At 44.8% G+C, this 13,697-nt stretch overlaps 1 protein-coding gene across 1 annotated transcript; it reads left to right on the top strand.

The window, feature by feature from the left end:
* The first annotated feature begins 1,023 nt into the window (after positions 1 to 1,023).
* On the top strand, positions 1,024 to 8,196 carry LOC130378318 (CD209 antigen-like protein D). The gene is made up of 7 exons (XM_056585113.1): positions 1,024 to 1,118; positions 2,105 to 2,254; positions 2,518 to 2,589; positions 7,199 to 7,249; positions 7,486 to 7,628; positions 7,788 to 7,900; positions 7,985 to 8,196. The coding sequence occupies exons 1-7, from the start codon at positions 1,079 to 1,081 to the stop codon at positions 8,148 to 8,150; spliced, it is 735 nt and encodes a 244-aa protein (XP_056441088.1). The 5' UTR covers positions 1,024 to 1,078; the 3' UTR covers positions 8,151 to 8,196.
* Positions 8,197 to 13,697: the final 5,501 nt, after the last annotated feature.

Raw genomic sequence — 13,697 nt, 5'->3', positions numbered from 1 at the left:
CACCTCGATACTCTGCTTGGTGAAGCCGGGGATCGAACCAACAACCTTCAGGTTACCAGCCAACCCTCTCTACCACCTGAGCTACTGCCGCCACACAATAAACAATATATATTAACAATTAAAATGGCAGAGTTAGACCTACTCCAGACCTCCCTCCAGACACAGACAGACTGTCCTAGCTCACAGAACCAGTGAGTCATCGTCACTCTGGTCAAGGCTAGTGCTTTCACCTCAAAAAGTCGCCAAAAGTCACCAATAGCAGCTGAAAAATAAGCTAGATTTGTCGCTTGTCGCTGTTTTGAAAAAAAGTCGCCAAAGGGGTCTGAAAAGTAGCTAAGTTGGCAACACTGCGGTTTGGTCCAGTAGTCGTAAGCGTCTTTGTATTTAATGCGCATGCGCAGGCTTGTACGTAACCTTGAAATTGTACATTTGTCTGAACAAATATTTCTAAATTGAGCTCCTAATCTAACAGTGTTTTAGGAAGAAAACAAAAAAATGATTTGGATTGAATGACAAAATTATTAATCAGTTGAATACACAACCTTAAAATTTTACATTTGTCAAAATGGATATTTCTTAATTGAGCTCCTAATTAAAAATATCTATATTTCACAGTATTTTGAAATAAAAAAAAGTTATTTTAAAAATAAAACAAAAAATGTTTATTTGAATTGAATTACAAAATAATAATCAGATGAAGTACGGCTTAAAACCCTTTTTCCAGTGCAATGTCTCTCTCTCTCACACTCACTCACTCAATGACAAAGTTGTGATAGAAAAGTTGAAAAGCTGTCTGCTATATGTTTTATCTTTATATTCAATTTAAAAAATATCTTGTGGTTTGTGTGTGTTTGTGTTTGCATGCGCCCGTGAGTCAAATGAAGACATCTGATAAAAGTAGAAGAAAAACACTGTCACTTCATGATTGGTCAGAATTAAAACATGTGACGTGTTTTTTCAGCTGATATAGCAGAGCTGACTCCTGAGAGCAGACGTATTGGAAGCTGTCAGGGAGCCGGGAGGAACCCTGGTAACCATCTCTGAACCGGACCCTGGACTCTCTGAGGAACCTGAGGACATGCCTTTGGACCGGGAGGAGACCGGGAAGAGAAGATTTGGTAGGTGCCCTTTTGAGAGGATTTAAAATAATTAATTCAGTAAAAGAAAAGTGTTTTCAACTGCATACATTTAAAATGTACTTTTAGAAAACGTTTATAGCCAAAGGGTCCGACCTGATGAACCAGTGACCGTATATATTTATTCTAAATAAAGATGTGTGCGTTTGAGACAAAAAGCTCACGTTAACCTAACTTGACTTGTGATTATGCCCATGAGTAACGGACTATTGATAGGCATCTCAAGTATACGTGAAACAGAGTGCAGAGTAACTTTAGGGAGCAGAGCACAAGTTTAGTTTTCTCAAGACTTATTATTAATGGTAGTGCCACGTGACATTAGAGTGACAATGGTTAATTTAATCAAGAATTATGTGTTTTAATAATGGCTTCTCATTTAACTGAAGTGAAATCAGGTGTACTTATGAATTTAACATAATTCTATAAAATTTGTCATTAATATGAACATATCTTAAATTATCCCACAATACATGTCCGTGTGTTTTCTGCGTGGGCCGATGTGAAAGACCCTGGCAACACGCAGGCCACATGTTGTCCCCCCTCCATTACTGTGTGTATACGTATGTAATTCTGTGTGCATTACTGTATAACTATGTGCACGTATATGTCAATAATGAGGGAATAATAACATGTATGCTAGAGACCAGTACTTGCTCTGCTTAAGTGTGTTCTAAACACGAGAGCCACAGTACCAGTCATCACTTACTGAGGTGTTCTCAGTAGAGGTCTTCAGGTGTTTCTTCAAGACGGGGAGGGATTCTGCAGACCGTAGGGAGTCTGGACTGTGAATGACAGCCACGCAGTATGAATACATCAGTGTGTACATTACTCTGTGTGTCCGTGTGCGTGTGCTTGAGTGCGTTCGTGAGTCTGTGGGCAGTAGAAGAAAAACATTTCCTTACACTGATGGTATCAGAGTGCAAGCTGATAATTGGTCAGAATGATCACAAGTGACGTTGTTTTTCCAGCTGGTAGAGCAAAGAAGAAGGCTAAGTCCAGACGCCGTGGAAGCCGTCAGAGAGTAACAATGGTCACCATCTCTGAACCGGACCCTGGACTCTCTCAGGAACCTGAGGACACGTCTTTGGACCGGGAGGAGACCAGGAAGAGAAGATTTGGTAGGTGCCCCTTTATAGAGAATTTAAAAGAAATAATCCAGTCCAAAACAATGATCCAAAAAAGTATGATTTCCTCCAAATACATTTAAGATTTATGTTTATAAAACTTTTTTAGCTGAAGTGACCGTGTGTGTGTGTGTGTGTGTGTGTGTGTGTGTGTGTGTGTGTGTGTGTGTGTGTGTGTGTGTGTGTGTGTGTGTGTGTGTGTGTGTGTGTGTGTGTGTGTGTGTGTGTGTGTGTGTGTGTGTCCTACTCCTGAACAGCTCTATGGTTTCACATCACTGTCATTGTGAGCATCGGACTGCTGAGTATTCTCCTCATCTCCCTGCGCTTCAGTGAGTCTAAATCCTATCCTCCTGAATAGAATTACAATACAGTAATCATATAATTGATTGTATTAATAGCAATGATAATGTTAAATATTGTTTTTGTTAGATTTAGTGATAATAATAGGGTTAGCACACATACAACGCACGCACACCCATAAACACAGCATACACACACACAAACAATCCACACACACGTGCACAAACACACACGCACATGCACACACACTGCACACACGGGCGTGCTGATGCAGGCGTTTCAAGACAAATGCAGCGCAGGACACCGCCTACACACACACCACACACACATGCACACACACACGCACACACATGCACGTGCATACACACACTGCACACACGTGGATGCAGATGTTTCAAAACAATGGCAAGATTAAGATAACAGCCCCGCCGTCGACACACTCTCCCACCTGAGCCTTATGTCCATCAAAGACACTTTTTTGCAAAACCTTATTTTTCTTTAAACATTCTCCATCTCCTTGAGCCTCCAGAAATGTCTTGTGATATTGAAATCCCCCCTCCCCCCTGCCGACTGTATTAGCTGTTTTATTTTTCTTATGTTTTATGTGTAGGCTATGTGTGACTGTAGGCTACTGCTGCTTGTCTTGGCCAGATCACTTGAAGAGATGTTTAATCTCAATGACGCATTCTTCTGTTAACAAATAAAAAACATCTCTCACGTCAGGTAGCCACAATCTGTAATCTAGCCCTTACACCCCCCCCCCCCCTCACCCTCCCCCCCCCACACAAGCCTGTGCTTTAGTTCACGAAAGTTAGGTAGGTTGCTGCCTTAGCTGTTGTAACATGAACACATTTTTCAGCTGTTTGTTATTATTATTTCCAACTAACCAATAGTAGTTGCCATGCATTTTTTTTAGTATCAATGCACTTTGAGCCCTGAATAACAGTAAAAGCTATTGAATGATTGATTTGCATGCATAGTCTACTACACTTTCCATTAAACAAATCCCCCAACAGTTAGCTGAACATTATATGGTCGCATCCTTCCACTCCCTGTTTTCTCACCCTGTTTAAACAAGAAATCAACTGCATTTGTCCCAGTGTTTGTGCTATGGGAAATTAAAGGTCCCATGGCATGCTACTTCATGGATGCTTTAATATAGGTATTAGTGGGCCCCAAACACAGTATTTGAAGATGTTCCTGAAATTCAGCCGTGGTGCAGAATTACAGCCACTACGGGCAGTCGCACATTGAGCTTTCCCCAAATGTGCCGTTTCTGTGCAGTAGCTTTAATGCAAATGAGGAGGAGAGATGCGGGACAAGAAGGAGGGTGGGGGTGTGGCCCTGAGCAGCTTGAGGCCACGGTACCATGCGCTCTGCTTACAGTGGATGTTTCACAATGACGAAGCATACAACAATCAATCCCTTTCTCCTCAATGTCATGGTTCATGTGCTTCAGGGAGTCAAAGCCAAAGTTCCTTTCCCCCAATTCCTTCTCAACCATGGCGGAGATAACCCCAACAGTCTGGTTGTGGAATTACTAGGGACGTCAAAGAACCGACATTTTATGCGCCATAGCATCAAAGCAGAACGGTTATCCAAACTACAAAGCACCACACATGTGGCGCTCGCATGGTCGTAGCTCATTGTCTGATTGGCAGGCCGAATTTTCTGGGCGGGCCAGTCAGAGAAAGGGGAGGTAACTTGGCCCCTTATTATTTTTTATAGGCGAGCAGGATACCTAGTGCTCGTTTTACACCGAACGCAAGTTTTAGCCACTGGGAGACGATAGGCAGGCTAGAGGAACTCATATTAATGTTAGAAAACCTCATAAAGGGAGATTTTCATGCCATGGGACCTTTAAGCAATAAAATACACTCTCCTTCTCCGGTATCGTTCGCGACACCCTTCTTCTTCGTCTTTTCTTGAATTTGTCTCTAACTCATGCTCTAATCTTTCATTGATCGATTCTTCGGATGTTGTGAATGCAACAGAATATATGATGCATCGTTGCAGTAACATTTAAGAGGATGGCGATGAGTTCTGCCCGTTCTGCCTCCGTGCTGTCTGCGGTCAAACCAAAACAAACTACAGTGTCAGCGGCCGCACTTATCCCGCCTCTTGCGAACTTCGACCATGCGTTCAATCCCGCCCTTTGCAAGCCCACCCCCCTAGATTCTGCTGATGTCTGAACGACATCGATGCCCGCATATAAAGCATCAAGTGTGAAAAACCCTCAGGGTCGAATCTTCTGATATACAAATACGGCAAACTTAAAAATATTATGCTTGCTTCATGGAGTTAGGAGAAAATTATTATGCTTGCTTCGTTACGTTATAGGTGAACCAATATATTATACGTTGTAACATTATAGGCAATTCTTTTTTTTTATATTTAATTGTATTACATTATGCGCTCAGAAATTAAATACAATATCGTCCGGAGTTTCCATATTATAGCTATGGGTTTAAAAACTACTGGAGGTTGAGCGCAGGCAACGCACACACGGACACTCTAGTCTTACTTCTATATAATAGCAGGCCTGTCGCACCAGTTACTCAAGTTGGTCAGTGTGCATGTGCCAAGCAGCCTGCAGCTCTCACACACACACACAGCACACGCAAACGCAAACGCAAACGCATACATACACACCGCATCCACACACACCGAACAAACACACCACGCACATACGCAGCTGTGCACAAACATACACGGAAGCACACACACACGCACGCACACACACCGCTAGCCAATACAAAGGCAGTGACACACTCGCCCAGGTAAGAGGTTATGTTTTAACCGTAACGGCTCCGCCATCGACACACGCGCAGGTAAGAACACACACGCACGCGCACACACCGCAGCGACACTCGCCCAGGTAACACGTTATGTTTTCAAACATAACGGCTCCGTCATCGACACACGCGCCCAGGTAAGACCACACACGCACACACTGCGACTCGCCCAGGTTAGACGTTATGTTTTTAAACATCTTACTGCTATAGAATAGCAGGCCTGTCGCACATGTGAAGGTGCGTCCACACAAAACGCGAGCGTTTGTGTTCTTTTTGTCTCATTGCTTTATTGGGCTAATCTGAGGAGAAATCTATGCCATAAACAGAAATATTATAGGCCTTTATTACACGGGTCTTCTCAATGCCGTGGAACGCTCCGTTCACTTGCATGGGTAGTAGTCCGGTAACTTGTCAACCCCAGCGGCAGACTATTTCACTGCTGATCAACACTACGAATGCTGGTAACGAATAAATTGTGAAAAGACACCATGTGAAGTTATTTTCCAAATAAGATTTGAAAAACTTTGGAAGTTTATTTACAACACTATTTACATGGTTTCGGAGTAGTACACTTTGACATTTGAATACAGTTCAGCGAGAAAGGCGACGAAGAATAAGAAGGGGGCGTTCCAGTCTGCGTGAACGGGAACCCCCACCACACGAGAACGCCCATTTGTGTCTGCAGTGGGATGATATTGAAATATTTGAACTTCACCGCGACATTCGTGTGATGACAGCCAATCAGCATTCAACGGCTACTGAGTGACATAACGTAACAGCCAATCAGCTTTCAACAGCGTGGCCACTGAGGGACGTAACGTAACAGCCAATCAGCGTTCAACAGCGTGGCCACTGAGTGACGTAACGTAACAGCCAATCAGCTTTCAACCGGCCAACCGTTCCCTGCAGTGCAGTCCGGTGAACCGCAGCATGGAGGAGAAGGGATTGTTGCCATTTGCACTCCTGGAGCTCTATCTATAATAGTATATAATATGATATAAATGTAATATATAATATTACGGCCAGAAGCTGTGTGAGCCTCCGGACGGCCGTAGCGCGTCGGGATTGGGCTTCGAGGGGTTTGTTTACCGGCGTTGCTAGGGTTACCGGTCCTGTGTGTTCCAACGGTTTATTAGCGGTGGTAACTAATAAATGTATTAGTGGTATCTCATAAATCGCGGTCTAATCAATACTTCATTCACTGCCTCTTCCGTGGTCATTACGATATTATGGACCGACTGCGTCTGGTTCTCCGCCGTCCCTCCCTCTTCCACAACAGGTAAAGACATGCTACGGTGGTTATCTCGGCCGTGGTTCACAATGAATTGGCATGAAGCTCCGTTGGCGGGCAAAAGATGCTTGCTTCATAACGCAGAGAGGAAATTATAATGCTTGCTTCATTACGTTATAGCTGAACCTAAATGTTATACGTTGTAACATTATAGGCAAAGTGTTATTATATTATGTGCTCAGAAATGTGTTCCATTATCGACTGGGGTTTCCACATTATAGCTATGGGTTTAATTACAACTAGAGGCTGAGTGTGCAATGCGCGCGCTCAACCTGTAATAATAGCAATGATAATGATCATTATTGTATTTGTTAGAATTTGTGTTGGGCCAACTAATATGAATAATTGTAACAATAGCAACGATAATGATATTGATAACTGTAGTTATTGCTATTTTAATTAGTATTAATATTATTAATACTAATAATATTAATTATTAGTATTAATAATTATGGACTTTGTGTTTGCTTGGCTGTGGGTCCTGTGATGCTTAGTGACAATGTCGTTCTGTTTTAGAGCTCATATCTTCTGTATTCCTCTGTCCTGTCCTAGACTCACCGTCACCCTGGATAGAGGGGAGAGAGCACTTACTGGATGAACTCGGTGAGGGTTTTATCCAAGTTATTAAATCAATCGCGTCATTAACATTCATTTCAAAAACACCTGCTGCTTCTGTGATTCATATTGTGGTCTACTTAGGTCAGGTTTCTATTTTCGTCTATTAAGGTCATGCTTCTATGTGGTCTGTTAAGGTCAGGTCTCAGGGTTGTGTGTCCGTAACGAAGACCGTAAGATAAGCAGTTCTCTGTTTGTTCAGGATGTTCTTTTACATTCAACAGATGAATTGACGCTTCAGGGCTGGATGCTTCACGACAAGAGTCTCTACCGTGTTTCTACTACTAAGAAGGGCTGGAGGGCCAGTAGAGAAGACTGTCAGAAGAGAAAGGCAGACCTGGTGGTCATCAACAGCAGAGAAGAACTGGTGTGTGTGTGTGTGTGTGTGTGTGTGTGTGTGTGTGTGTGTGTGTGTGTGTGTGTGTGTGTGTGTGTGTGTGTGTGTGTGTGTGTGTGTGTGTGTGTGTGTGTGTGTGTGTGTGTGTGTGTACTTTGTGGTCATGATAACATATGCTTTTACTATTAGAACCAGGTTTCCAGGTTGGTCAGCAGATTGGTGGGTTCTTCCTGGATTGGACTGAGTGATCGAGAGAAAGAGGGGACCCACAAGTGGGTGGATGGTACCCCCATGACCTCAAGGTAAGGCTGAAGACTCTGTTCAGCAGCATCTCTTCTCTGAAAGTGACAGACTGACCTCCACTGTCTCCTCCTCGTGGTTCTCAGTTGGAGACACGTTAAACCACGCGATGACGGCGGAGCAAGAGACTGCGTCGTAGCAGGGGAGGACGGCTGGTCTGAAGAACCGTGTAACAGACTGCACCACTGGATCTGTGAGAAGGTCCTAGACCTGGATCATCTGGAGGCTGAGCGGAACAAAGAGGGTCCGTAGACTTTGTTTGTGTTCATGAGTGGAGAACGGTTCCTCCTTTCTGTTCTCTGTGCTGTCGATACAGTAAATACACTCTTTAAGAGTTGAAAGGTTGTTGGATGTGTTTAGGTCTACCAAGGTCAGGGTTCTATTGTGGTCTACTGAGGTCAGGTTTATATTGTGGTCTAGTGAGGTCAGATCACAAGGTTCAACCCTTTCTGGGTTCACCTGCACTAGTTTCTATTGGAGCTGCTGAACGGTTTGGCGTTCTTCTCTTCAAGCTCCGCCCCTGACCCGTTAATCTCTTTGTGGAGTGACTTCCCCTCCCTGGGTAATCTTTGTAGACACTGCTGTGATACTCAATCATGTATGAAAAGGCAGGCCAGAATACTGGGTGTGAATCCCCTGGTCGCCCTCTAGTGGACAGGTGTCAGGAGAGAGTGAAGGCAGTGTCTGACGCTGCATCTCTAGATCCGTGTTGTAGACGTTCACTCCTCTCCTCCTGGTTTCTTCAGGTTCAGTGATGCCCACGGAGGAGGAGGAGGAGGCCCCCAGCATCACAGAGTTCCACTCCTCTACCCACGTGTTGCCCGTGGGCCAAACGGCCCGCTACACCTGCCACGCCGGCGGCACGCCGGAGCCCACAGTAGAGTGGCTCCACAACGGCAGGCCCCTGGAGAGGGACGGCAGAGACGACCAATCAGAGGCCTGGGTGGAGAGGGGCTTCCTCTTCGTCAGAGGTGGGAGGTACGGCGTGAACACGGTCTGCTGCATGGCGAGCAACAGCGCTGGCACGGCCAATCACAGCGCTGAGCTGCTTGTCTTTGGTAAGTCCTGGATCCAAGGAGAGATGTTTGTTGTTGATGTAGCAATAGTGTAACTATCATCACATGACCCCCCCCCCCCCCCACACATGTCATGTTCAGGAGAACAGTACTAGTGATGAATGAGTGTATTCATAACACTGTTGTTGATGTTTTCATAACATTGTTGTTGATGTTTTCATAATATTGTTGTTGATGTGTTCATAACGTCATTGCTGAGGTGTGTGTATCTATGTATGTGTACATATCAGGGTTTTTTCTAGAAAAAATTCACAAGGGGGAAAACATCAATGGCGAGGGAGCAAAGCGACCGAGCGGGGGGGAAGGTGTCCACAGGACAGGGCGTTATCAGCAGGGTTATCAGCAGGGCGGTGCGGAGCTTTTGAAAATTTGAGGTAGAAATGGATCATTCTGAGGCTTGTGAAGGACCAGTATGTTGACTCGTATAGTAAGGCCAAATTACTCAAAATGGCTAAGTTACCATAGATGCAGAACATTACATACAGTAATGTATATAGAAAAAAAAACACGTACTTCGGACCCTGCTGGAAGAACACTTTATCTTTATTATTTAAATTTCTTCTCAGACACTCAGATTCACTGAACTGATAAATTTGGTTCGGGAGAAGAGATAAAAGCCCGCCTACACTGTAAACTGATTGGTTGACTTACCGATCCAGGCCAATCAGGAGGCGCCTGAGGCTCACGTGCACACTGCCTCATGCACAGTTTCTAGATCCCTCTCTGTTGTGCTGCGCGCTCGCTACACAGATGCGAACGGGGTTAGGAGCACGTCTGTCTCCTGTGCGCGGTCTTGCTCGCTCGCTCTCCATTCCGGGAGATTTTAAGTAATTTAAAATTTTCGACAAGGAGGCGCTGGGTTGAAACATTAAAACATTTCCCGGTTTAGATTAACCCCTGACATATGTACATGTATGTATGTGTTCATATCTATGTATATGTACACAGAGCGCAGGAGAACAGTACTAGTGATGATGATGATGAGGATGAAGAGCGGTTCAGCAGCTCATCATGTCTGGTTCTCCCTCAGATGCCTGTGACCTCACACTGGACCCCAACACGGCCTACAGAGACCTCTCTCTGTCTGAGGACAACAGGAAGGTGACGTGGGTTGGAGTGGACCAGTCGTATCCGGATCACCCAGACAGATTTGACTCCTGGGCCCAGGTGTTGGGTAGAGAGGCTCTGACTGGCCGCTGTTACTGGGAGGTAGAGAGGGAAGGACGGGTTGATATAGGAGTGACATACAGAGGAATCACAAGGAGAGGACAGGGTGGTGACAGCAGGCTTGGACGGAACAACAAGTCCTGGAGTCTTGATTGTTCTGCTGGTGGTTACTCTGTCCGGTACAACGGTATAAAGACAGGCCTCCCTCTCCGCCCCGCTGGCTCCACCAGAGTAGGAGTGTATCTGGACCGGCCTGCTGGCTCTCTGTCCTTCTACAGAGTGTCCCCAGGTGGAGGAGGGTCCTCAGACACACTGACACACCTCCACACCTTCTGGTCCTCCTTCACCCAGGAGGACCTCCTCCCGGGGGTGAGGGTAGAGTGGGAGGGGTCCTCAGCCTCTCTGTGTCGGTTGTAGAAACAAAAGGGACCTCCTGACTGAGCATGGCCCCTGCACACACACCTCCTCCCGGGGGTGGGGGTAGACTGGGAGGGGGGGGGGGGTCAGCCTCTCTGTGTCGGGTGTAGAAAAAAAGGACCTCCTCCTCTGGGCTCTGTCATCAGCGGTATTTACGTGGCCCCTGCGCGTAAATACACACACACACACACACACACACACACACACACACACACACACACACACACACACACACACACACACACACACACACACACACACACACACACACACACACACACACACACACACACACAAGAAGGGTGCTGAGGGGGGTCGGCGGGGCCGCTCCCTCTCTGTGTCCCTCTCTCTCTCTCTCTCTCTCTCTCTCTCTCTCTCTCTGTGTCTCTCTCTCTCTCTCTCTCTCTCTCTCTCTCTCTCTCTCTCTCTCTCTCTCTCTCTCTCTCTCTCTGTGTCTCTCTCTCTCTCTCTCTCTCTCTCTCTCTCTCTCTCTCTCTCTCTCTCTCTCTCTCTCTCTCTCTCTCTCTCTGTCTCTCGCTCTCTCCCCCTCTCTCTCTCTCTCTCTCTCTCTCTCTCTCTCTCTCTCTCTCTCTCTCTCTCTCTCTCTCTCTCTCTCTCTCTCTCTCTCTCTCTCTCTCTCATTCTCATTCTCTCTCTCATTCTCATTCTCTCTCTCTCTCTCTCTCTCTCTCTCTCTCTTCTTTGAAGTATAGCATGATAAACCATGAAAAGGCTTAGGATCTCTCTTGAATTGTACATAAAATACCTATTGATGGTCAATGTTTGTATAATTTCAGACGGCACCAATTTTGGTCTTAAGGGCTCTGATATCATTTTTATCATAATCCTGATTTACAACCTGATTTAAAGCAGATTTTATATTTTATTCATAATAACCAAGAGGTTTATGGCATAGTGTTGCATGTTGTGGATTACTTAAGACTGAATTTTGATTTTTCGGAACCAAACGGCCGCAGAACATGTTCAGTTATTAAAGATACGTGCTCACCTGTTGATGATTTGTAAAGTCTGCTGCTTCTATTGTTTTAGTCCTCGTGTTAATTGTGAACATGTAAGGGACTATTTTTCTGTCTTATTTGTTAATGAAGCATAATTGTAATAAACAACTCAGTGGATCCAACTGAATGTTCTCGTGTGTTCAGTCGATGATTTCTTGTTTTATTAGTGAATAATGCTTCCATAAGTGCCTTAAGAATAATAATATATTAATCAGAAATTATAAATAATACATTAAATGTTATTCCGATTTTATTCTGGGACCTCCTCCCTGGGTTTCGTTTTGGGGGGGGTGCCTCAGTGTCTCTTTGTCAGTTGTAGAAAGAAACCACAGACAGACGGCCGGACAATCTCTCTCTGTCTATATTAATCAGAAATTATCAATAGAACAACAAATGTTTTTCCGATATTATTCCCGGACCTCCTCCCTGGGTTTTGTTTTGGGGGGGGGGGGGTGCCTCAGTGTCTCTTTGGGATAATGTTGCATGTTGTAAATGACTTTAAACTGAATCTTGATTTTTAGTGTTTTGTTGGGAAGCAAGCGGCCGCAGAACATGTTCAGTTATTAAAGATACGTGCTCACCTGTTGATGTTTGTAAAGTCTGCTGCTTCTATTGTTTTAGTCCCCGTGTTTATTGTGCACATGTAAGGGACTATTTTTCTGTCTTATTTGTTAATGAAGCATAATTGTAATAAACAACTCAGTGGATCCAACTGAATGTTCTCGTGTGTTCAGCCGATGATTTTTGTTTTATTAGCGAATAATGCTTCCATAAGTGCCTTAAGAATAATAATATATTAATCAGAAATTATAAATAAAACATTAAATGTTATTGTATTACTCACTCTAATTTAGGCCCACGTTGTATTATATGCACAGACAGACGGCCGGACAATCTCTCTCTGTCTCTCTTTCTCTCTCCCCGTCTCTCTCTGTCTCTCTCTCCCCGTCTCCCCCTCCCCCCCCCGTCTCCCTCCCTCCCCCGGTCTCCCTCGTGATTCAATGAATAATTCACATAATAGACTTTAAAGATAATGTCTCTTTTATTTAAAACATGTCTTTCATTAACATATTAAGATCAAATTAATAGCATTTCCATCTCACTCAAGATTCAATGCATCTCAGTCGAGTGTGTCTTGACGAGGCTGGCTGCTAGCGCCAGCTTCAGGGGCTGTGGCAGCTCGTACCTGCGAGCTTTCTACCAAACGTTTTGCGTTGAGTTGATATTTAAGGGTTGATGAACTCCGGTGATAGGAAAATTCCTTACTACAGAGATTGCAGATAACGGTGTTGCTATCTACAGTTCCGTCCGGGAGTTTAAACTTGAACTTTCCGTGCACGGGCCGAGCAGCGTCTTCTCGTCTGCCTCCATTTAATTAATGCGTTAATTTGATAGCCCTAATTGTATTCATATTAAAGGTTGTATCAGCGATTCTGATTGAAACATAAAGTATCACATTAATCTGCTTCTTCCTCACGATCCGCTAGCTGCCCGTCCCATAAGCAGGCTGTCAAAAAAAACGCGTCTCTCTAGGCAGCCTAGGCTACGAGATCGCACACAGAAACAAATGGTACTACCAACACCTCAAAATCAAAATATACAGTGTTCCAACCAGTCACAGACAAGGGGTGGGTGTTGTGGTGTTTCGCGCTTGTGCACGTGAAGTGGTAGCTACAAATTCCTCTTGCATTTTCATGCACGTTCATGAAAATGCACGTCCATGATCATTTTCAAAACATAGGAGGGAGGGGCTAGCTGGCTCTGTTTTTTTGGAATCTCGCAACGGAAGTCAGGGCAACCAGAATCGCTAATACAACCTTTAAGCAAGAGGCGGTGAATCCATCTCGGTGCAGTTCACCTTCTGGCCAACAGGATTAGGGTGAAGGAGACACAGGTGTGTGTGTGTGTGTGTGTGTGTGTGTGTGTGTGTGTGTGTGTGTGTGTGTGTGTGTGTGTGTGTGTGTGTGTGTGTGTGTGTGTGTGTGTGTGTGTGTGTGTGTGTGTGTGTGTGTGTGTGTGTGTGTGTGTGTGTGTGTGTGGCGGAGGTGTTGAATGGTTGAAGAGCCTTTGGTGCTCAACACACCACAACAACCAGGCGAAAAGAGAAAGAGACCCAACAC

This window comes from Gadus chalcogrammus, unplaced genomic scaffold, assembly GCF_026213295.1.
Source record: "Gadus chalcogrammus isolate NIFS_2021 unplaced genomic scaffold, NIFS_Gcha_1.0 GACHA071, whole genome shotgun sequence".
NCBI lineage: Eukaryota > Metazoa > Chordata > Actinopteri > Gadiformes > Gadidae > Gadus > Gadus chalcogrammus.
Note: the sequence above shows the minus strand (reverse complement) of the source record. Positions and strands in the feature narration are given on the sequence as shown.

Coding starts and splice junctions, on each gene's coding strand:
- LOC130378318 (XM_056585113.1), top strand. CDS start 1,079: ATGCCTTTGGACCGGGAGGAGACCGGGAAGAGAAGATTTG. Junction 2,255..2,517: donor GACCAGGAAGAGAAGATTTG/GTAGGTGCCCCT, acceptor ACTCCTGAACAG/CTCTATGGTTTCACATCACT. Junction 7,250..7,485: donor GCACTTACTGGATGAACTCG/GTGAGGGTTTTA, acceptor TACATTCAACAG/ATGAATTGACGCTTCAGGGC.